The sequence below is a fragment of the Syngnathoides biaculeatus genome, chromosome 14 (genome assembly GCF_019802595.1).
Source record: "Syngnathoides biaculeatus isolate LvHL_M chromosome 14, ASM1980259v1, whole genome shotgun sequence".
Taxonomy (NCBI): domain Eukaryota; kingdom Metazoa; phylum Chordata; class Actinopteri; order Syngnathiformes; family Syngnathidae; genus Syngnathoides; species Syngnathoides biaculeatus.
The window spans coordinates 9,916,312-9,941,934 of NC_084653.1; the positions used below are offsets into that span (position 1 = coordinate 9,916,312).

General features: G+C 40.5%; 1 protein-coding gene across 5 annotated transcripts in view; it reads left to right on the top strand.

The window, feature by feature from the left end:
- The window catches only part of LOC133511849 (receptor tyrosine-protein kinase erbB-4-like), a 286,982-nt gene that overhangs the window by 214,542 nt on the left and 46,817 nt on the right, over nt 1-25,623 (top strand). For all 5 annotated transcript variants that reach the window (XM_061840835.1, XM_061840837.1, XM_061840839.1 and 2 more), the window contains 8 exons: nt 2,764-2,854; nt 3,644-3,843; nt 6,018-6,150; nt 8,793-8,886; nt 14,685-14,839; nt 17,520-17,564; nt 21,082-21,214; nt 24,585-24,707. In XM_061840835.1, coding sequence (XP_061696819.1) covers nt 2,764-2,854; nt 3,644-3,843; nt 6,018-6,150; nt 8,793-8,886; nt 14,685-14,839; nt 17,520-17,564; nt 21,082-21,214; nt 24,585-24,707 — 974 coding nt within the window. The remainder of the gene's footprint in view (nt 1-2,763; nt 2,855-3,643; nt 3,844-6,017; nt 6,151-8,792; nt 8,887-14,684; nt 14,840-17,519; nt 17,565-21,081; nt 21,215-24,584; nt 24,708-25,623) is intronic.

Consider the following 25,623-nt stretch of genomic DNA (forward strand, 5'->3'; position numbering starts at 1 on the left):
TCAGACGGGCATGGCTTGAAAAAAGTGTAACCGTGCAGATAGGACCGAAAACGGTATCAACTTGTCTAACCGAACACATACAAAAAGTGGACATTCCCGCCAAAGTGCTGTGCACTCTGTGTTCCGATAGGAGCAAAAAATATCCAGATGATGAGCCACACAATGAAATTATGGGAAAGACGAGTGGAGGCTAGACTCAAGACAGAAGTAAGAATCTGCAAGCAACAGTATGGTTTCATGCCTAGAAAGAGTACCACAGATGCACTATTTGCCTTGAGGATGCTTGTGGAAAAGTACAGGGAAGGTCAGAAGGAGCTACATTGTATCTTTGTAGACCTCGAGAAAGCCTATGACAGAGTACCAAGAGAAGAACTGTGGTACTGCATGCGCAAGTCTGGTATAGCGGAGAAATATGTTAGAATAGTACAAGACATGTATGAGGGCAGCAGAACAGTGGTGAGATGTGCAATTGATCTGTCAGAAGAGTTTAAGGTGGAGGTGGGACTGCATCAGGATTCCGCGCTGAGCCCCTTCCTGTTTGCAGTGGTAATGGATAGGCTGAAAGTTGAGGTTAGACTGGAATCCCCTTGGACCATGATGTTCGCAGATGATATTGTAATCTGCAGTCAAAGCAGGGAACAGGCAGAGAAACAGTTAGAAAGATGGAGGAAAGGAGAGGAATGAAGATTAGCTGAACTAAAACAGAATATATGTGCATGAATGAGAAGGGTGAAGGAGGAAGAGTGAAGCTCCAGGGAAAAGAGATAGCGAAGGTGGACGACTTCAAATACTTGGGGTCAATAATACAGAGCAATGGAGAGTGTGGTCAAGAAGTGAAGAAACGGGTCCAAGCGGGAAGGTGTCTGGTGTTCTATGCGACAGAAGAGTCTCCGCTAGGATGAAGGGCAAAGGTTATAAAACAGTGGTGAGGCCGGCCATGATGTACGGATTAGAGACGGTGGCTTTGAAGAAACAACAGGAAGCAGAACTTGGGTAGCAGAAATTAAGATGCTGAGGTTCTTGGTTGGATGAGCAGGTTGGATAGGATTAGAAATGAGCTAAAGTTGGATGTTTTGGAGACAAGGTTAGAGAAAGCAGACGTTGACGGTTTGGACATCTTCAGAGGCGAGAGAGTGAGTATGTTGGTAGAAGGGTGCTGAGGATGGAGATGCCAGGAAAATGAGCGGGAGGAAGACCAAAGAAAAGGTTGATGGCTGTTGTGAGGGAGGACATGAGGACAGTGGGTGTTTGCTGTGGTGACCCCTAAAGGGACAAGGCGAAAGAAAAAAAAATACTTTTACTTCCTGATTAGGAAGAAGATATGTACTGGTCAGTACATGTTTGTCTCTTAAATCTGCACTGTGAAGGAAAATACTTGACATTACCACTGAGGCTAGTTAGCTATGTAGCATTGAGTGCATTGAGTAAGACAAACACATTATTTATAGCCACCATCTGACTATGGTACTATTTAGTCATTAAATAATCCAAGACCCATCAGAACAGGTGGAGTCATTGAGTTACCTTGTGTTTGAAATGGGCTACAAATATACATTTGCTTTGCTTTACCCTTAATTAAATTAAACCAGTAATTTTGGAAGATGAGATAACATCTTACCTTAATGTTATCACAAGACAGTAATGTTCTTTGTGTCTTTTCTCAAAAACACAATAAAGGGGGCTGTCACTCACACTCTTAGAATTGTAACAATATAAATTTAATTTGATTTCAGCTATCTGTTTGGTTTAGTTTCACATGAATGCAGCTGTAATTGTATTTTAAGAATTTGTATAATGCAGTATTCAGGTTGCATTCACTTAGCCTCAACCCCATTGTGTGCATCCTCACATTTACCTGACATTTGTCTTTTCACATTTCTTCATCAAACACGCTTAATATGCTTCGGATGCCGCTCTGATGCTGCAGCTCAGCAGGGATTGGTATGAACAAAACAATGTCCACAAAGTGATAAAGATGCTGTTGAAGGTTATTGCTCACTTGTCCACAAAAAGTCTCCCTATTTACCTCATCTCTTTTTACCTCTCAACAACCACCCTCCCTTCCTGAGTAAACATTATGTGTCCTCCAGGAGAAAAGGGGGGAAAAAAGAGGTTTACTAGAATGTGGACTGATTGTTCATTGATTAGCAAAAGCACCACACGGTCCATCACACCCACATTGATTGTCTTGCTGTTTCCAGCACATCTTCTCTATCATGCAAGTGCTTCTCATAAAGGCAACATAACCATATTTCTGTTTTAATCTCTAAGAAAGGGATTTGTTTTCTTCATCACATTTCAATTCATTCCACCTTCCATCCATTATTCCACCTGATATTACTTTCTTACTCCCCCATCCACTTATTTTGTTTGTCTTTTGATATTGGCTAGATGATTGTACCTCCTACTTGTCTCTACTGAATATTTCATATTTTTTTTAATGCTTTATTGGAAATCCTAAACGAGGCACATCCACCCTGTCAGCTCTTCATCTTTTTAAATGGTTCGACGACTGAGATGCAGATTGCTTGAAGGAAATGCATAAATGTAGATAAATGAGACTTGATGAAACAAACACAGCTGGCGCCCAAGTCTTGCCTAGAGCAGTGTCCTTACCATATCCTGGAATGCTGCTACTCCTAGAGGGATGCCAACACACACACACACACACACACACACACACACAGACTCAGACACAATCTTCTGTTCTGTCAGTGGCTGTGACTCATTATAACATGTGTGTCTTTTTGTGTTCCAATTTAGGCTTTCTGAACATCCAGTCTTGGCCTGACAACATAACAGACTTGAGTGTTTTCAGCAACTTGGTAACAATCGGGGGAAGATCTCTATACAGGTAAACATAACTTGATTCACATTTGATACCAGCATTGCTCTGTGAAATACTTTCCAAATTAGATCTGTTGCAGGGGATACATTCCACACCTCATCGCCATAAATGAGAATCTGAGACATGCTATTTTTTTCCCCGCTTTAAAAGATTTGAAAATGCATACAAACATAAAACACACTTTTTAAAAGAGTGTCACTGTTTTTGAACACAAAGACTAATTGGAAGCATAAAAATATAGAATATACTGTGTGTATTGTGTTGTCTGTGTTCGTGCATGTGACTTCAAAGGGAGAGTCGGAGTGACGTGGGATGCCCGCAAGTTTGTGTGTGTGACTGTGTGAGTTTGATCATGTGTATTACTGTTAGCTGGGCACTAATAAATAGCTGAAAAGTGCATTGACAGATATGGCTCTCCTTTTCCCCCTTTTACACATCCTTTTTGTTTTGTTTTTTTGTGTGCGGGGGTGCCTGAAAAATGAAATGCAGTTTTAGAGGATTGAAAACTACCATCAATATTGTCAGTCAAAGGTCTGTGTGTGTATATTGTATTTATTTATTTTTTTTGCATAATTTTTGATGGACCTCATTTCATTGGGCCAGTGATGTTAATACATTTGCCAGAATGTGAAAATTTGTATTTAGACAATACCACCCGAACCCAAAAAAAAAAACATGATCTTTAGGAAAGACAAAAATCTAAGTATTTTTCATTCCATTCCCTTTCTATATGATTCCTCTTCAATCCCTTCTTCTTTGTTTCCTTTCTTCCATCCTCCAATTCTTCGCTGTCAGCGGAATCTCCCTGCTGGTGTTAAAGCAGCATGGCATCTTATCACTTCAACTTCAGTCACTCCGTGAGATCAGTGCGGGGAATGTGCACATTGCAGAGAACAGCCAGCTGTGTTACTACAACACAGTCAACTGGACCCGACTGTTCCGTGCTGCCAACCAGAAAGCTCTGACCCGCAATAACCGAAACCCACAGGCGTGCTGTAAGTTCATAACCAATCCATGGGAAAACAAATGTGAATCAATGTCAAACATGGTACATGGCTGTGGACTGCTTTGTGACACAATTTGATTCCCATGTTGGCAGACAGAACTTGTTCAATAGAATATTCTGTTTCAATTTGTCTTTCTCCAACTGTCTTGGTGAATGAAATTTTCTCACTTCCTGAGAAAAGGTTCTTGATCATTAAAGTCAATTTGAGTTAATGATGTGACTTTGTGTCATAAAACCATTATTAGACGAAAGTCTTAGTTGTTGTGGGGTCATAGTTTAAATTAAAAATAGATATCATATTAACCTACTACAATCATTGAATTGCACAACAAACAGCCATTATACACTGCTCCTGCCACACAGGAAGGCAAGACCCCGGGATTGAACCCAGAACCTCAGAAATGTGAGGCTGTATCATATTAACCTACTACAATCATTGAATTGCAAAACAAAAAGCCATTATACACTGCTCCTGCCACACAGGAAGACAAGACCCCGGGTTTGAACCCAGAACCTCAGAAATGTGAGGCTGATGTGCTCACCACTCCTGTACTTTGGAGCAGTTTTTAATTCCCCAAAATCTAAAATTACTGAATTTTGTAAAAGTTTCTTTTTATGTTCTTCAAAATTTCCCTTTCTTTCGTCACCTCTGGAGTGTTCTGCTGCCAGCCATGTTACACAGAAAGTACCCTGTTAACTTGAGACCCATCAGCTTCTGTTTACCAGCTGTGTCAAAAAAAAGCAGTGAAATGTTTTGATCCCCTAAGCGCTTGTTAAAAGATACATCTAACCTCTTCTTTGAGAATTTCATTGTCAGCATTCCCAACAAAGGGAGTTTGTGTATTTCTGAAGACAAAGATTACAGCTTTCATCCTCATTTATTTCAGTTTTGCACATTTATCTTCAGCCCTTTGTAGGTAGGACTTGGAAAGAAAGGCCTGGAGTCCAATTGGTTATATTTAGCCAATTTATGTCAACAAGTTTCACTACAATTACAAAAAGCCCCTCATCCATCTATCCATCCATCCAGCCATCCATCCAACATCTATACCAGTGTTACGCCACTGATTGGAGTCTAATTAAGTTGGAGAATGGGAGATAGATGAAATTCACATCCAGTGTTTCTGTGGTCTGACATCAGGTTGCTTCAGAGATGACAAAAAGAAACACAACTGATACCTGAATGTATGTACTGTATATAAAAGAAAAAAATTCACCACAACACGGAAAATGAAGGGCAAGATGTAGTATTGTCTAAATGTGAAACGGATATGCATCCCATTTTTTGAGAGACGATTGGCGCCACATTTTCTTTCACAAACAAATCTCATCCAAGGTGCCATCATTGGAGATTTTATTGGAGCTTTTCATGCTTTTCCAAGCGTTCGACAATGTTTTTGTGTGCAAGTGACACTTTAATCTGTTGTCAGGATGTGCTTTCTTAAAAGCAGCGGCTATTGTCATTTAATGGAAACCTATATAAAAGGCATGATTTTCAAGAAGGCTGTTTTGGATTGAAATGCCGTTTAGCAATTTACTTAAAGCTGTCAGGAACTTAAATTATGAGGTTCTCTTCTGATTTTCTATTCAAACAAACGGACTGTGCACCATCTGAAGAAACATTGCTGGTCCCTCAAGCCCTCTGTCATTGTTTACTCAGCGGTTCTCGAAAAAGCAGCACAGCCCATTCTGATGAACAACACAGTGCAGCATTACTTTTCCACTCCCTCACTCTCACATATACATTAAAATGAATATCTTTTGAAATGTCAAGATGTTTTGTTCTGGATTGGATGTAGTAATATTAAACTGAGGGCAAAGTGTCATTCAATTAATATAGAAGAATAATAATTTGTGTATCACTAAAAAATTCATATTCGTAGGCATTCTGAATAATTGGATCTATGAGGCTTTTTTCCCCCCAGTGCTCACAGTGCAATTACTGTTGACATTTTCAGTAAAATCCATGGTTTAAAATCTACTGTGCACTTTCATGTATCAACATCATATGATAATCCTGACCTTGTATCTCTCTTTTCAGAAATCCATCCACTTTCTATTCAGGTGGTTTCATCAATGTGTAGCCACTCTGCGAGTGTGCTAGAAATGCACATTTTTATTTATTAGTTTTTTTCAAGGTTATGTATTATGTGTCTCGGGCAGACAAGGAGCATATGGTGTGTGACCCATTATGTTCTGACTCTGGATGTTGGGGACCTGGCCCAGACCAATGTCTCTCGTGCAGGGACTTCAGCAGAGGACAAATTTGTGTTGAAAGCTGCAACTTGTATGAAGGGTAAGTGAAGCATGACAATGCACATACATGCTGTAAAAAGTTGTGATATTAGGCCTGAACAATTAATTGCTTTTGCAATACTATCACAAGATGTTAAAATGAAATTTGTAATTGTAACGTATGGAATTACAAGGTCACATGATGGGAGAAAAAGAGAGCGTAGATGATCCATAAGTATCGGCTTATTATGCTCCATGTTATAAGCCCAAATGTGATAAAGAATAAAAATATAATATAGAAATACAAATGTGGTTAACTGCTTAGGCAAAATAATGTCATGGTGTTCAACTGTGGAAAGCCCGTCACAGTTGCTGATGTATGTCTCAAAAGTAAACAACTCAATAAAAAATTGCTCCAGCACTTTTTTTTTTATCTCCATATGAAACCAAAAGCAGACAGTAAATAACTGATAAAAGTACGCGTCACTGTATTTTTTTGTAAAAGGCATTAAAAAAAGGCATAATAGCAGTGTGAGGCAAATGCACATGGGAAACTGATCCAAAAATAAATTTCAAACAAAAATCCTAAAATAAATGTTAAGTACATTTTTGTTTTTGAAAAAAAAAAACAATACATCTTAATGAAACAATATTAGGGGGGAAATGTAGTTAGATTATTTTCCTTAATTATTGATACTGTGAAATTTGAGCTCAGCTACCCTGTCTGTAATGTGTTGGTTAACAAAAATGTATTGAAAATATTGCATTGACATAGCCACCGAAGTACTATAAAAAGTCAAATCATTTGTAGCTTTTGAACCCAGGCTGAAAGGTAATTGTACCCATTTAATGGTAACTGGAATTGAATAGGATTTAATACAAGCACTACATTCAAAACGTTGCATAAAAATAATGAAAATGACTTTAAGCAATAACCAGAAGTGTTTGTGTAACTGTATTTTAAATGTTTTTTGCATGAAACCAATTTATGTCATAGCTTGTCAGTCATGAGTTAGGTTTCATTTAAAACACCACAGGCTCGTTGTCATAGCTTTTAAGTCCAGCAATATTGTTAGGCCACTCAGGATGGTAATTAATAGTTAATAACTCTGGTGGTTCAAAAGAACAATTTAAAGTGTAAAGGTAAGTCACTTTGAAGAGGCAGCCCTGAAGAGAGTCTTTAGGGGGTCTCTTGACTTTGAACATTTAGCTTGATGTTCTCCACCTCACACCCAGCAAAGCTGCTCCCCCTGGTGAGTTCAACTAATAACTTCCAGAATAATTCAACTCAATAACTCACTGTTTGAGGGATCATGTTAAAGTGACAACTTGCTGGTAGTTGTACTCATGAGGAGGATGAAGAGGAGGAGGACCGAGGATGTTCTCAGGGCGGGGGGGCTAGGCGTGTCACTGCGTGTCACAGTCACTGCTTGCGCACGGGGCCACGCCGTGCCTACCTGTCCAAAACGTCGTCAAAGCCACAAACAATCCCTCACACTTTAACCTCCACACAAGATTGCTCATATAGTGCTGTTAGTTTATTATGGCTATTCAATTTGAGCTCAGGTTATTTTGCGTTCCTAACAGTATGAACAGTGGAAAGCTCAGAACTCTGTGCTTGGGGTATCTGTATTTTTGTCTAAAATGTCTGTCATCTCCAACAATGCAATGCAAAAGCATGGGGAAGTGGCAGCCATTTAGGGCTGGGAGTAGTCACAGTGGATGTCAAAATTACTTCACCCGTCCGTTTTATTCAAATGACCTGAACTGTTAAAGATTATATTAAAGCAGATTCAAAATGTGATTCCCATTTGCTGTGTTTGTTTACCATTGAATATAAAGGGGGAAAAACTAGTAATTTATGCAGTACTCTTGAAGTCCAGAGTATCCCAGTGCTGTGCACCAGCTCTTTGGCATCCTTTTATTATTTCACCCAGCTCACTCACAAAGGCCAATCTCCCCTGGCTCTTACAAGACTCTATGAAGTAGATGAAGCATTATAAATACTAATTTGATTTAGATCCCACAAGGACATTTAATCTATTGGAGCGCTGAAACACGGTTTCCCTTTCCCTGACCAAAAGAGAGGTACCCAAGACTCCTTCTCCATTTTCTGTGGATACAAAGGCAGATCGCTCAGTCAGTTTAACCGTGGTCACATTTAATGACCTATCTGCTCCATTATTAAAAGGGGGGCTGTGACTTGAATTTTGAAAGTTACACCCTTTGCAGATAGTGTGCCTTTCAATTCTGTTAACCCTCACTGATAGTATGAGTAAAAGCAGATTTTTTTTTTTTAACTCGCTGCAATGTGCTATTGCTCATTATCAACCTAACATACTGTCATAACAAGAATGCAAATTCATGATGTCAATAATAGTGGAATGGAAAAATGACCATAATCTATTCAGTGATAATGATCTTATTATTCACAGTTCTTGATTATTTTTTTAAATACTTTTCCATTGTGTAATCCAAAAATAATAAATAAAGATTCAAATGCAGATTCCACTGAGTATTGTCATTTTAATTATGATTTGAACCCTGTAATTGCTGGTTTTACCACCTATATTTGCAAATGAACATCACTGAACAAATCTATTTTAAATGTAATAATTATAAAGTGAAAATATTTTAGTCTTACACAATTGTTGTACTCTGTATATATTAGCCCATGTCTTTCCTGTCCAACGTTTCTCTCAGGGAGATTCGGGAGTTTGCCAACGGGTCTGTGTGTGCGGAGTGCGATTCCCAATGTGAACGAAGTGACAGCGACTCTTTGACCTGTCACGGTCCTGTAAGTATGATACTTGAGTCAGAAATCAAGAGGCAAACCTGAAAGTTAATGTTTAGTTCAAAGTCCTGTGAATATTGGCAGGGATTTTTTTTTTCTTAGCAAGAGAACATCTTCTCTACAGAGGGAAAAAAAATAAGTATACATAGTTATACATTAAACCTCAAAATTCCTTTGAATTTAGCCCTTGATGCCTCAATACAAATTTTATATTTTAGCCTGTTTTTTTATTCCCCTCTTTTTTAGACTGCTTTTTTTTATTCTCCTCCCTGTTTGTCCTTGTCTTATTCTTTAAACCACTTTTTCTTTTAAGTCTGTTATATATTTGGTAACACTTGCCTGTATTTGAGAGCTTGGAAAGGAAAAATAAAAGTAGTTTCCATCTGGCTCTCCTGCACACCACACATGCTGAAATGAAGACCTTGAAAGCCTTATCTTGCTGTTTGATTGACAAGTGTGACTGGGGAGGGGTCAAGGCACAAGGTTACCTAACTACAATTTGCAGAGCATTGCTCTTTTTTGCTATCATGAAGGTTGCCAATTTTATTGTAATGTTCTCTTAACCAAAAATCAAAGATTTTTTTTTTTTCCCCTGTCTCTCTCTTTCTCTCCTCTCTGTTTCCAAGGACTCAATATTTGGTACCATCACTTGTCTGGCACAAAACAGTGCTCAGGCTTTATGTCTCTCAGTGAAAAATACAACTGCTGAACCAATTGGGAGAAATTGTTTCTCAATGGCATGTTATCATGATGACAAAATAAATAAATAAATCAATACATAGATGAAATACATAAAATAAAAGTCAGAAATGGTACATTTTGAGTAAGGCTGAGAATAAGGTTTTAAAATGACTTGTCTGATTTTATTTTAGAAAATTTGAGATGTTAGCTCCATTTTCTGAGATGCTTATCCGAACAAGGGTTGCGGTAGTGCCAATGCCTATCTCAACTATCTTTGAGCAGGAGGCGGGGTACATCCTAAACTGGTTGCAAGCCAATCTTCGGCCACAAAGGACCAAACAACCATTCACATTCATAGGCAATTTAGAGTCTCCGATTAATGCATGTTTTTGGGATGTGGGAGGAAACAGGGGTGCCCGGAGAAAACCCACACAGGCACAGGGAGAACATGCAAACTCCACACACGGGGGGGCCGGGATTTGAACCCCAGTCCTCAGGATTGTGAGTTAGATGCTCATGTAGTTGCACTACCGTGAAGCAATCCATTTAGGATGCATCATTTGGGTTTTGCATGAATTGGAGCTGGTCCCAGCTTTCTTTTGCTGAGAGGCACAGTATACCCTGGACTAGTCACCAGTCCACCACAGCGCTTTCTTATCAATCAAGAAAAATCAACATTGTGTTGTTCACGCTTTAATTCAATGTACCTTTTTGAAAAACATATATGATTGACTCATTTGGGCCCCATATTTCAGAAAACAAACCAGCTTTAGCTGGGCTTTTTCTCCCTCCCACTCTCTATATGTTCTGTCATGCAGTATATGATGGGAATGTCTCATGTTAACTTGTTGCACCCTTGTGTAACAACCGCATGTGCAGCCCAGGCGACCAAATGGATTACAGCGATTGTGTTATGGTTTGCAGAGCCTTAGCAATTACATTAGAGTTTACACAAAGTGATTTGATTGGCCTAATGCCCTGTGTAGTGAGGCTGGGGAGATCTGTGAGCACAGCAGGCTGTGTCGTGGACACATTATGCAATAACTGTCTAGAGCAAGAGCAATAAGGTTTGTTTCCTGAAACACAAGATACCCCCACACCCACCCGTTTGTTATTCTTTCACCTTGATACTACTCATAAACCTAATTATACATATTTGAATCGGTCCTCTACTTTGCTAATCACTGAATATTAATTCCTCTTTGAAAGATGTCAATATGAGAGCGTTTATGCTAATGTAGCACATGAAGAGAAGTCATGTCAACTTAATAATTCTAACTAAAATCTTTTCAAATGATTCATAACGGACCTATGAAGTAAATTATAACTACTACATTATGTGGCCCATGACAAAAACTAGTTTGAGCCCCTTGCCTTGCTTGGTCGGTTGGCCAATTGGGCTCTCCAGCAATCAGTCCACAATCTGTTTCTCTACAATAATATCAAGGTACATTTTCATATTAATGAGCAGGACTTTTTGAGTAAACTTAGTTTTCTGTATTTAATCACATTAAAGTACCAAAAATCTTATTTTTACAGTATCTGTATAAGAACATAAGCACATCTTAATCCTGAGAAGGGTTGCGTCAGGAAGGGCATCCGGCGTAAAAATTGTGCCAAACATATGTGCGTTCATCTGAGATGACACGCTGTGGCGACCCCGAAAGGGACAAGCCGAAAGAAACTTACTAATCTTGACAGGGGTGATGTAAGCCAAATTGCATCATATCAAGAGGTGTTTCCTATATTTGCTCATGTCATATAGCTACATCAATGTATTCTGTATTCAATGTAAATGTATTCTTCCTTGAAGGTATCAATCAAAGCTGATTTTGAACTACTTCTCTTTTAACTAAAATTAAGCTGCTGCCCCGGTGACATGGCCGATGGTTAAGGAAATTGTCACGTCCCATCGGATCGAGAGTAGGACCCAAATGCAGGACTCGGACGAAGCAAGGTAGTTCAAGGAGAAACGTTTATTATATGCAGAGGTAGGGGATCGAGCAGGCAGTCCGGTGCAGCAGCGGTAGTTGGGACGTCGGGCAAAGAGAGCAGGTGAGCGGGCAGGCAGGAGTTGTACACAGGGGAACGATCAAATCAGGCAGAAGTATCAAAGGAGTCAGGCTTACAAGGTTCATCCATCCAAAAGCACCAGCGTCCCCACGGAGCGATTCGGGCGGACGACCTCTGTGAGGAACCAAACGACGAAGCAGGAACCAGGCCGAGGCAGGCAACTGCTCTGGACGAGAACCTCCCACGCCGTGGTTGCGAGACGACCAGGGACTGGTCACCACCGAGGCTTGGTCAGGAGGCAGCCGTGGATTGGTCACCAATGAGGTCTGGTCCTGAATTGGCTGGGCGCCCTCAGGAGCGAAGAGGATGATGGAGCGCAGGACCAGAGCCATGACCGCCACCATCACAGCCATCCCGAAGTCTCTCCAGCTCCAGGGTGGCTCCAAAGAACTCCCCAGCTCCCCATGGACAAGAACGTGAGAAGGCAGCGACACCATCGCCATCGCCACCTCCTGGACAACAACGTGAGAAGGCGGCGCCAGTGCCACCTCCTCCTGGACAGGAACGTGAGAAGGCGGAGGCAGCATCACCAACTCCACCTCCTCCTGGACGGGAGCGTGAGGCGGCTGGGAAACTGTCGCCACCTCCCCCTGGACAGGAACGTGAGAAGGCAGTGTCAGTGTCAACGTCGCCACCTCTTGGACGGGAATGTATGGGCGTGCCCGTCGCCGACAGAGTAGGAACGGGGAGCGACCGCATGCCGGTCGCCGACAGAGCAGGAACGGGGAGCGACCGGGGGCCGGTCGCCGACAGAGCAGGAACGGGGAGCGACCGTACTCCAGAGCATGGACGAGAAGTGGCTGTGGAGACGTCGCCACCTCCTGGACAGCAACGTGAGGCGGCATCGGGTCGGTCCCCACTGCCACGTGAGCTTGCAGTGCATCCGTTGAAACAGCAACGTGGGCGTGGCGCTGTGGCGAATCCGTTTCCAGGGCAACGTGAACAAGAGTCAGATTCATAATCAGAATAATCGGAGTCGTACTCCGGCAGCCGGTCATACAAATCACGGTCCTCCTCATATTCCGAAAAGTCAGAGTCCAGAAGAATATGAGGAGCCGGACGGTCGTGTTCGGGACGTATTCATACCTCGCTGGCAGAGCGTAAGACACGGAAGCAGAGGACATCAGGGAGCCTACCTGGATCGGACAGGCTTGGTCCTCCGGCAGACGGTCTCCCTTGCGTCGGTCCCGGCGATGCCGGGTCTTTCCTGCTGGGTCCTGTGTTGACCAGTTCGTTCTGTCACGTCCCATCGGATCGAGAGTAGGACCCAAATGCAGGACTCGGACGAAGCAAGGTAGTTCAAGGAGAAATGTTTATTATATGCAGAGGTAGGGGATCGAGCAGGCAGTCCGGTGCAGCAGCGGTAGTTGGGACGTCGGGCGAAGAGAGCAGGTGAGCGGGCAGGCAGGCGTCGGTACACAGGAGAACGATCAAGAAAGGCAGAAGTGTCAAGGGAGTCAGGCTTACAAGGTTGGTCGGAGAACAGGCGAAGGCCGGTACAAACGGGTTGTCGATCAGGGATACGAGAGTGCTGGAACGGGACATGAAGCTCAACGGACTGGCGGGGCCCAATCGTCATCGGGGTGATATAAATACACAGACTAATCAGTCCGCAGGAGACGCAGGTGTGCGCCCCAATCAGGGCACCCGCGCAGGCACCCGCACAGCTCGTGCTGGAGCGGCAGGATCATGACAGAAATGAGTGGATGGATGGATGGATGGATGGATGGATGGCATGAGATACAACCGTGCAGAGAGTTAGTCTTGTGGCCGGTTACCGACAGTTTGAGGTTGGGAAAGATACAATGTAGTCATCATCTATAACTACTTTGTTTTGTGTGTGTGTGTGCACTTGGCAATTAGATGTTCTCCAGGCCTGTTGATCACCTGAAAGAACACTTATCTCTTTCCTTACCTCCTCTCTTCAATATATTAGTACCATAAATCCTCTTCTCGGCAGATTGTTATGGTCATTGTGAGTGCTGTGAGCAATGGTTATTAGGAGCTTCCTCCTCTCACGCTGCTTTATGCGTCTCATTTGCTTTTCCCCTCCATGCACACACACTTATTCTCCTCCATCTCTTGCATGCTCTTACTGATTTTCAATAAAAATATTGTCCCTTTTTTGTCTTTTTCCATTTCCGTTTTGGTCATTAGTTGCCTATCCGGCTGTCCGTCCATCCATCCACCATCCATCTGTCCATCCATCCATCTACCTAGCAATTTGATCTAATCCATAACCCAGCTTCTCTGTCTGTCTATCTTTTAATATATTATTTAGATTTTTCATCTCCTAAATAGAACCATGGATGTTCTTGGTCCAGGCTACAGCTTGTATGAAACAGAACACTGAAAAACTGATGGAGTTTCTGTTCTTTGTAAAAAAAAAAAAAATAAATAAATATATATATATATATATATATATACACATATATTTATGAAAATCTGTGTAGTATGTCTATGAATTCACACATATGTCTCTTGGATCAGAAACTTTATTATAGGCACTCGATTATTTCTTGACAGTCATGTACATTTTCTTTTCTTTTTTGTTTTTTTTAACATTTTCTCACAGAAGCATACACAATCAGATATACATACATTTACTGTTGTATTACATTGAGTTTTACCTCCTATCCTGTTCAGGGTCTCTTGTGAACTGAGTATATCCCAGCTGAATTTGGGAGGATGTGGGTGGCACAACCTGGACCAGTTGGTCATCCCCACATTACAAAAACATGAATGTAATGTTAATTGGAAACTAAATCATAATATGACTAATAGTATTTGTCTACATGGGCCCACCATTGGCTAGAGATCAGCCTAAAGTGTACTAAACCTGTCGTCCAAAATTAAGATGGGATGTCCGGCAACTCACCTTAATTATAAAGTTTCAGGATAGAATATGTATGGATAAAAGTTAGCTTCCAAGTAACATTGATTAGATTTCATGAATAAGATTTTTATTTTCTGCATGGCCTCAGGAGAATTGACTTTTGATGTTTCGCTATAAGTTATTAAACTATGTTTTGTGTTCATTTCTCCAGGGCCCAGAGCATTGTGTGAAATGCAGCCATTTTAAGGATGGCCCTAACTGTGTGGAAAAGTGCCCCGACGGGCTGCAAGGCGCAAACAGTTTTATCTTTAAGTATGCTGAAAGCAACAATGAGTGTCATCCTTGCCATGCCAACTGCACACAAGGGTGAGTAGATGAAAGAGTCATGTAATTTTGTTGTTGAAACGTGAGCATGATTGAATTTAAAATATTTACAGTCAAGAGTTTGATAATTTAAACATTTTCGATGATGTTTAGGTTATTGCTAAAATGACTACTTTCTTCTTATTCTCATACTGTGCCTTTAATATTGAGTTGTATCATGACATCTTTCAAGACCAGCGCAATAAACAGAGATGTGGAGAAAATGAGATCGAATAAAGAAAGTATGAAAGGAGCTGACTCCTTAACATCTCTCTCTATCACTCACTAGCCAGTCATCTCTCCATGCAATATTCAACACTGGTTGGTGAGACAAAATTTTGTATTTTACTCCATGGGGAGCGTGTGTCATTCGAGTGTGTTATTTCTCCTTTCCTGAGTGACAGCTCCCGGCTCACTGGAGCATAACAATGTAGTCGTAAATGGAAAACACCAGGCTGACACTTTGTCACAGGTACAGCTTCATAAGCAGCTCACCCTCTCAAGAAGACAAGCCAGGGGAATTAGTGGGATCAGACAAAGTCAGAGTGACAAAGCGGGATTTAAATCAATGTCCTGTATTTTGAACCCTTCTCTAGATTCCATTTTCAACGCAGGGCCTGATTAACTTAAGGTTTGCATGTGCAAAATCAAACACTATCTGGATTGCTCGCGCAGACAGATGCAGAGGCTGATCTACTAACCAGGCCCAACCAGGATTGTGTCTGGCAGACAATGCAAAATTGAGGCGCTGTTCATTTTCTGTATTCTGAGAGAAGCACGCAATTACATATACAGAATGTCATTTATCAAACATGAGATGAATTGTGGTAGCGGATTTTGTGTCTTTAAATATTATGGCTGAATGGTTGACGCGAACTAGCATGAAATGCGATGCCAGGCTAGCGTAGATGAAATACAAGCAGCTTGTGTAGACATTGTAACCTCAAAAGTAACTGAAACAAAATATATTGGGACGTACTATTATTCACAATATTTTTATTTGGTGCTACTCACTGCAGTCTTCCTATTTTCAGACTACCGTAATTTCTCGAGTATAATGCATTCTGTAGGATAATGCGCACTCCCAAAGTTGACCTAAAAATCTGGAAAACCCTGCTACCAATGTACAATGCACACTACCAATTTGCTGCTACCCATATGCTCAAAATATTAGGAATTATCTGTATTTATATTTTGTTAGGTTTGTACTTGTATTGTTTTTCTAACTGTCTGCACAACAATCATTAATAATAATCATTGTGCATGTGCTGATGTAGCGGTAATATATATCTCGGGACAGGCCACAGGACACATTTGTCCTGGTCCCTGTAATTGTCAGAACAGAATCCTTCAACCAACTAAAATAAATTCTCAATGATGGCACATTTTTATTAATACTGTTGATGTTGATGCACATATTATAGTCTTAAATAAGGGACCCCGTAGCTCAGTGGTTAGAGCACTGGTTTGGTAAACCAGGGGTTGTGGGTTCATATCCCACTGGGGCCTGTCAGGTTGTGTCAGGAAGGGCATCCGGCATAAAAATTTTGCCAAACATATATGCGCGTTCATCTGAGATGACACGCTGTGGCGACCCCGAAAGGGACAAGCCGAAAGAAACTTACTTACTTACTTACTTTATAGTCTTAAATAAATAAACTATTTAACACTGTTTAAATTAAACCTTAAATATTTGTGGATAAAACATTTGTGCATCGTCCAGTTTATCCTCTACATTACACATCCTTGGCCAAGACTTTAAAAGAAGCATCTAACTCATCTCCAATCCGAAAAATACATATCGTGGCTACCTTTGGTGCATCACTGTAAAACTCATCATTGATGACTTGGTCCGCTTCCGGTACCTCGTGCATAGCATCATGGACATCCCATCTTGGTTCCGCAGCATGTCATCCTCTCATGGCATTTGTGAGGAAATATGTTTTGAATCCCAAGAGTTTTGGTTCAACAACGCACCCTCTCGCCCTCCATTCAACTACAATCTGTAGCAGCTTTTCTACAGCGTCTAGTGGCTATCAAAACAACGTGAACTCAAACTAGGTAGAAAGGAGCGTAATGGGCACATTTAAATTTATTTTAAAAAAGCAACTATTTCAGTTGTGTGCGGTACTCATTACGCCCTTACTACGTAGTTGGATCTTACGTTGTTTTGATAACGACCTGAAGCCATTGAGCGCTCGTTGTTTTGACTGCCACGCTGCTTCCGGGTTGCTCGCGTCAGCGATGACACATTTCTTTTAAAAGTGGCTGCACTACTAATCGTTTTAGTAGACATTTTATGTCTCAGTTTAAATTAAAACATACTCACAGACAGCCGTTTCTGATCTTTAGTGCAGTAGCAACAATTCTGGTTATTTAACGATCGTAAGATGCGAATCTCCGCCAAGGAGGTAAGAGAGCTCAGGTTGGGTGTGCACATTACCGTAATATATATAAGTCAGTAACATAAGACATATCAAAATATATATGTATACCTTTTTTTAACCACTCTATGTACCTGTATACGACTATACAATGTGATTGTATTTTTTTATTTTTCATCCATGCCTAAATATAATGCACTTTATTAAGTTTTTGAAAATATTTTTGGAAAAAATTTGCATTGTTTTTGAGGAATTACGTTACTTTGCATCTTTTACCTGTCCACTTTGTGTCTTTGTAGGTGTACTGGACCAAGACCTCAAGACTGTATTGGATGGATGGACAGGTACATTGTCTTTCCTTTACTGTTCAAACTAAAAACCCGGAGTTCAGGGTACACTGTATTGCTGTGCATACAATACAGACACAACCTGTACATTTACAACAATCTCTGTTTCTAAATGGTCATATATTAAGACTTATTAATGAGGGTCTGATATCGTTAAGTAGCCAGTTCAAATAGAATATAACAAAATGTGGGCAAATGGTTGCATTGGGGCTGTTCAAGGAAAAACAATTTAAATTCACGATCGCCCTGTGAATGAACGCTCCAGTTAGGAGTCAACTTTTTGAGCACACACTTTTTATGTCCACTTGATCATTTTAGTAACATATTTTGGACCATTTCATGCTTCCATCTTAAGTGTAAGGTAGAACTAAGATGGCGAGCCTGTAGTATCGCTCTTCATCTCAACATAAGTGACCGCTGACCTTGCACTTCTATATTAAAAGAGCACCATTTTCTCACACTCCAAAATCTTGGAGAAAATCTAAACAGAAGAGTGGATGTTGTTAGAGCAACAAAGTTTGAGGGTCTGATTCCTTCTTTCCGTTTCTACTTCCTGTTGTTTCAGTAGGCATGTGGCGACACTTTTGGCAGTTTCCTCACTAATGAATAGGCAGGTTTTTTTTTTTTTTTCACTGAGAGCAGTTGATGAAGTAGATAAGTCCACATCCTGGGGAAGCTTTATAGAAGTGATCAGAATCTACACCTTCCTGCTCGACACCAAAACACGGCTAACAGGATAAAGAAGGAGCGGAAGCAGAATGTAACTCAGCTGACCTGCTAAGCGTATCCGCTCTTATCAGATCTCGGATAGTAGTTGCGGTGATACATTACATGTCCAGCACACCCAGCAGATCGGGGGTCACACATCTTGAAAATCTGCTGCCTGTTGGCAGCATTGCCTTTTGAGCATGATTTTAAACGGATCATTAGACATTCATTATCACAATAGGCCAATACTTTAGTGAAGGGACTTTGTGCACATTTGATGAAGATGTCACTCAATATTCACTCTTCAGATAGACTATTCTCATCCAACATGGTTCTATCTATTATTGTATTTAATCAAGGCAGCTGTCCTGATTGATTTCTTACGTTTCAGGTTGTGATGTTTGTCTATGGCAGAAGAGGATTATTTGTGCTGTTGATTTTTGGATACATTAATGAGTCGTGTAAAGTGCTTTTTACCATCCTTCCATTTTCTACTGCACATCTTGTTCAGTGTTAGAATGCAGCCTATCCCAGGCTACTTTGGGTGTATTACACCCTAGATGTTTCACCCATCAAGGATGAGCACGAAAGCAGATGTAGAAATAGATGCTAACTATACACAGAAAAGCCTGAGCTGAGCTTGAAACCCAGAACCTCTGACTGTGAGGCAGTCAGGCTTTTACCATATTTCCTCAAATAGTGATCCCTCTTACCAAATCTCCTTTTTTCCCACATCTGGAAAACAAATAACAGGTGGTGTCCCCAGCTGTAATTACCATTACAAAAATCTACATTTACACAATTAAATACACAATGTAGCTCAGGACAGATGATCACAACAGATAGCTGCATGAGCTCCGGGAATAGATTGTCATGGTAGCAAAAGCACTCTGTGGAACTCCCCAGTGAATCAAGACAGAAGGAAAGGAAATGCGCGCATCTTGAAGTCTTCACTTCTTCGTAACACACAGACGGGGTGAAAAAAAAATCTCAAACCAAGCCATGAGAACAAAGTTCAAAAGAAAAAAAAATGCTTAATTGATAAAACATGGACATTGGCAGCGTTGCTGACATGAATGCACCTACCTTGGTTCAACTAAGAATTAAATGACTCGTAAATTAAAACTGTGAATGTGACCCATTAACACCACTACTTTCGAAAAAGTAATTAGTTATAGTTACTAGTTACTTCATCCAAAAATTAACTGAGTTACTAATTGAGTTACTCCACTGTAAAAGTAACTAGTTACCAGCAAAAGTAACCAGTGCATTACATCCCCCCTGCGCGCACACATACAATCCAGATGCATAAAGCAGGACAGGAAAAAACAGGTACCGTATTTTCCGCATTATAGGGGGAACCTAAAAGTCTTTAATTTTCTCAAAACCCGACAGTGTGCCTCATAATCTGGTGCGCCTTATATATAGATCATATGGAGCCTTTAGCGCAGCTCCATCTAATGGATGCATAACGTAAACCCAGTCTCTACTGTACCATGTATTCTATGCGCCTTATAATGCGGTGCGCCTTATATATGAAAAACATTTTAAAATAGGTTATTCATTGAGGTGTGCTTTATAATGCTGTGCGCCTTAAAGTGAGGAAAATATGGTACCTGCAAAGAGGTTTGAATTTATTGCAACTCACGTTTACTTTGAAGTGAAAATATTCATGGATTTGTTAAATCCAACTCTTAAAATGCATGGATTCCTTTCTCCAAACATCCTCCCACCCAACCCAGTCATCTCAACATTTTTGCCCTTAAAACCAGTGGTTGTATCGTAGGAGAAGCAGCTTCTCAAACTAGACGTCAGAGAGTCTGTTCCTCTTTGGTGTAAAAACCAGCTTCCCCACACTTGACATGCACATTTTTACCTTACACCTCAACGAGGTTAAAGTACTGTCTGAATCTCCATTTGGCAAATGCCGTCTTCCCACCGGAGTCTGCATGAATCCGCCTAACTCGCCAGCTCTCGCTATAAACACCCACCCACCTAGTTTCTCTGATTGGCTGAAGACGTAATCTTACTATACATTAGCCAATCATCATTGCTTAGGCAATTATCTCACCCTCCCCTTCCTTGTCACTCTGCAACACTCACCTGCACACGACACGACACAGACTTGCGCCTGAGTCCTGTGTGTGCGTGAAGTCGGATGACAGCTTTTATGTTTTTTATTGGGCAGCTTCAGTAACGTGCATTAACGGGTGTTCATAATGTTAACGGCGTTATACTGACAGTCGGAGTTATTACTTAGATTAACCGTTACTTAAAAAAGTAACCAGCGTTTGTAACGCTGTTTATTTAAATGCAGTTATTCCCATCACTGATTAACACACACATGGAAGATTGAAGGCCTGACAGCTGTTTTGTAACGTGCTGTAATTGAAGTTTTAATTTTTGAAGAGAACACGTCTTGGCTAAATTAATGTCTTTATTGTAACAAGAAATAAAATGACGAGTGTCACATGCTTATTCAAGCAGATGGGCAGTTTCGAGTAAGGCTTTTATTGGCTGTTCCTAAAAAAAATAACAGTTTGACTGTTTCCAGTGTTGTATTTTCCATAGTCCAACTACACTTTGTAGGATTTGTAATCTTATACTGCTCTGTTCACTGTAGTATATTTTACAGCTCGCCCATATCTTTAGCTAGTCAATATCATATGATAGACACAACTACCTTTACATACATAGTATTTTCAATCTCTCTTCTTCACCCCAATACTTCTTATCTCCATCTTATCTCCATTCTCATGACTTACATGTTTCCTATTTCTCTTCCCCTCCACTTAACTGTCCTCAGAACCCCTTTGATTGCAGCAGGGGTGATCGGCAGCCTCTTCATGGTGGTTATCATTGTGCTTAGTGTGGCCGTGTCTGTGCGCCGGAAGAACATCAAGAAGAAGAGGGCCCTCCGTCGCTTCCTGGAGACAGAGGCGAGTATTATACTTAGGAGTATTGGAAAAATAAAGTGATTTGGATTGTAGCTAGTGTTGTGTTACAAGACATGAACATTTAACACTGTTGAGTTAAAGGTACCATTTAAAGACTTAGTATTAGAATGTGGTAAAACACTGTTTGAGAGTACTGTACTGTGACTGAGATTAATATAGGATGTAGAGTGAACCCCACTATTTGCGAGGGACAGATAGCATCATAAATAGTGAAACTATGCAAGTACAATAAATGCCACCCATTGGGAAACAAATATTATTATCATTTAGTGGTTTTTTTTTAAACCCTAACAATTCTCGACTAAGTGGGGATGAGTTAGAAGGAAGCATTTTCAGTGTTTGTTTCCCTCTAAAAATCATTATTTATGGCAGACTTGGTTCAATTTAAAATCTGTATACGGAACTTAAAATGTAACTTTTGGGAACATTTGGTACACCTCCGAGGTTGCATCAAAATAAAGCCAAAGGAAACGTAAAACACACTTGTGGAGCTCATCACTGTTATGATTTTTTTCAAATTGTGCCTACATTTTGCATTAATTGCAAACCAAATAAATGTTTTGTTTGACTAACTTGCCTAACAGAAAAACACAAAACTTGAAATCCAACATGTACCACTTTTAGGTTAATTGACTTTTTATTCACCGCTATTTCCATGACAGAAAAAGGAAATATTTTTATATAGTGTTTGTATTCTTCCTAACTTTTTTTAAAAATATAATTTATTTTGAGATATCCAGGATTTACGTAATTCCAACACCTACCGTAAATCCTGGCCTACAGAGCACACCGTTGTAAGCCTCACCCAGTACATTTGTAAAGGAAATACCATTTGGTACATACATACCCCGCAGCTATGTAAAAGCCACAAGTGCCCATATTGAAACCCGCATTGAAACACGAGATATTTACAAAGAAAGACGGTACACAGAGAGTTTAACGCTAACGCTACCAGGGCCGGTTGAAAAAAAAAAAACATACCAGTAAAAATCATGGCAGTAACATGCTAGCGTAGCGCTAACAGGGCCGGACCTGTAAAAGTCACTTCCTTGGCACATATATTCCACCGATCTCACTGTTACCTTTTCAATTGAGTGCCCCTTTGCAGCTGTTAGAAAAAATGCACAAATTAGCCGCATCACCGCATGAACCGCAGGGTGTCAAGCGTGTGAAAAAAGTCATGGCTTATAGGCCACAAATTACGGTAATTCAGTTACTAAACATATTTGTAATACAGACTGCATGAAATTATTTTACAATGTGCAGTTATCTTGTGAGGAAGCAAAAACAGAAAAAGCATTTATTGATTTACAGTATGTCATTACGAGATGTATGTGCTCTTCCAAGTTTGCGTGTCTATAGTGAATATGTAGAGCATGCTTGATTTCTCGAGATGGTGACTATGGAGGTCCAAAAATCTGATTCAGTAACTCAGAAGCGCTGGTATTCCTTTTAGCTTCATGATCAATGCTTTCAGGAAAACATACAGGACCGCAACAATAGGAGACGAGGAATTTTCTGCTTGTATGTGTTAAAACGGTAAACATTAAGTAGTGTGTATTATTGAAGGCATTCATTTTCCCACATGGAAAACAAGATCTGGTCTTACTAGTTTGCAGTCTTCGCAGTGAATGGTCGAGTGTGTCATGTGCAACTTGCACGAAATTAGGAGCAATATAGAGTATTAAATGGGAATTTGGTATCACGATCTGTTGTGGTTGTAACAAAGATACTCCTGTGTCATTTCAGTCTGTTTGGAAAATCCTGTACAAGGAAAATTGTACGGGTACTTGATTCATGGATTATTTTCAAGAGGTGGAGATTGTTGGGAGAGTGAATAATGGCAGACATTGTCAAAGGGAAGCAGGTGGTGAGAGGAAGAGTGCAGGCGGGGAGTTGACCATATAGCTGAACCCGCCAAAAGTTAAGGAGGAAAGCAGGCGATCTGCGTAATGATCTACTCGCTGGTTTAGAACACATGAGGGACAAATACCACAGTCATGTGAGCTGCTGAGCAGCTGAGGTGCATCAATATTGAGAGGAATGCACCACCTGTAACAGAGTTTTGAGTTGCAACTAAGATTTTGAGTAACGAGTATATGTCCCACCTCCCACCCACAGGTGGCGGCAGCAGACTTCACTTTGTCTGGCAATCACCGGTTAACATTGATTTCTTTGTGACAATACATTGAGTACAGTCATGTGTACTCATCTCTTGTATTTTGGGGCAAACTTTATTGCTGTTTTTCATCCACTACAATGCTGTTAAGTGTAATGGTTCTAGGTGCAAAAACTAACTCGTTGCAATATTTTTTATATTCTATATTATGCAATTATGTTATGTTTTTTGTCTTTTTTTATTAAGTACCATACTGGCCAGTGATCCACCCCACCCCCCAATTAAAATTAATATGTACATTTGGGAGTTTTGGAAAGGCTGGACCAGATTAATTACATTTCCATTCCTTTCATTGGGGAAAGTTGTTTTGAGGTGAGTATTTTAAGATCAGAGCATGGAACATGGATCACAACATCAATAATATATGTGTAGATTTTTTTTTTCCTGTGCTGCCCACTGCCAAATGATCTGCGCACTGGTACCAGTGTCTATCTGGTTGCTTAAAACTGCTAATTTTGTTGATGTCTGCATCACTATCTTGAAGTTTAACCCATATAGCAAATTACTTTTATTAAACATTTCAGCACCACTATTTAGAACGTGAATGTAGACAGTTTCTCTTGTGCTGGACAGCTCCTTGAAGCATGTGGTAAGAGTGTTTGAATGTGTTTGTTTTCTGCTTATTCGTGCGTGTGCGTGTGTGTGTTTGCGTCTGTGTCGTTTGCCTCCCTCCAGATGCTGATTTATTATTCAATTTCAATGAAGAATTGCTATTGTTTTTAATCAAACTGTAGCAACTATGAGACAGAGGGAAACAGGCCGCCCACCGAAGTCTGGCTGATTTACACTCTCTGATTATCTTCGCCTTCCCTTTCCCCGTCTTGGATCTTCTGCTGTTTTTCTAATCCACCTTTCTTGCTTCCATTTTGGATGCTTTTGCTTCTCTTAGAAAGTCAGCTGTCGGCCTTCTTCATTGCTGCGTTCCCGTTGTTTTATTTCTACAAGGGCCCTACCGCTCTACATGAATTAACTCCCTCATCTACTGTACTGTATATCACTCTCGTCTACTTGAGAACTGATAATATAATGTGAACTTGAAGACCATTCTGTAATGATCAATTTTAATCTTTTTGTTTCCTGTTCTTTTGCCACTCGTCATCATGTCACTTTGATGTGCATCCATGCGTAAAGACTGGTTGAGTGACAACTAGGTATTGTTTTCTATTTCCTTAGCTGGTCGAACCTTTGACACCCAGTGGGACAGCACCCAACCAAGCTCAGCTTCGGATCCTGAAGGAGACGGAACTCAAAAGAGTCAAGATCCTCGGTTCTGGGGCCTTTGGGACTGTGTACAAGGTAAAATAAAGCCAGTTCATTGACATAGTAGTCAGCTGCTTTGTATATGCACTGGTATACTGGCAAAATAAAATTAGTATACACGAGTGATTATTTTGCTAAATGATATGAGGGATGTTAAACAAAGTGGAAGAAAAGTGAAAGGCATTGCGCGATCATTAATGACAGGAAATGAGATGGAAAACTGGAGGCGGAGGATGAGAAGGATTGATAATAGCAGTCAGGCAGTCCCCTGTGGTCTCATTGTAATACATGTTAAGTCAAGGTGGAAGCCAGTGTTATAATGAGCTAAGGAGGTACAGCACATGAAATTGACGACCTTTGATTCATCATTTCTCCTCTTTCCCCCCCTCATCTAACGTGTTTAGTTCGCAATAATAAGCACAGGAACGCGGATAGATCTGAAGCATCAAATGATGCCTGTATCAGAAGTTCAAGGAAAGATTTTCAAATTATTCTTCTAGTATTTTCATCTGAGCTGGGCATTGCTTCTGTTGCCCCTAATCTGACTTTAACAGCACTGAAATATTGCCATTGGCATTTTAGGTACGGTTTGATAATGAGGTAAAATTAAAGATGTTTTGGAAAGTTTATAAACAGACCATTAAAAAGCCAATTATTATTGAGGAATTAGATGGTAAAAAACTAATTGTAGCACCCCATTTAGGACAATTAATATTGTGAACTGTTATGAGCTTGCTGAAATACTGCAGTTTTTCGCTGAGAAATAATTTGAAAGGCAGTTCATTTTAATGAAATTAAACCTCACTGATTAATAATTATATCCACACATACTGTTGAAACAAGTGTATAAAACTAAATGTATCGCCTCTGAGTTTGATGTTGTGATCCAGAGGTACTTTCACTTTTGCGCAGATGTAAAGCTTGCTGTCATTGGGGGGGGGGGGTGTTATAT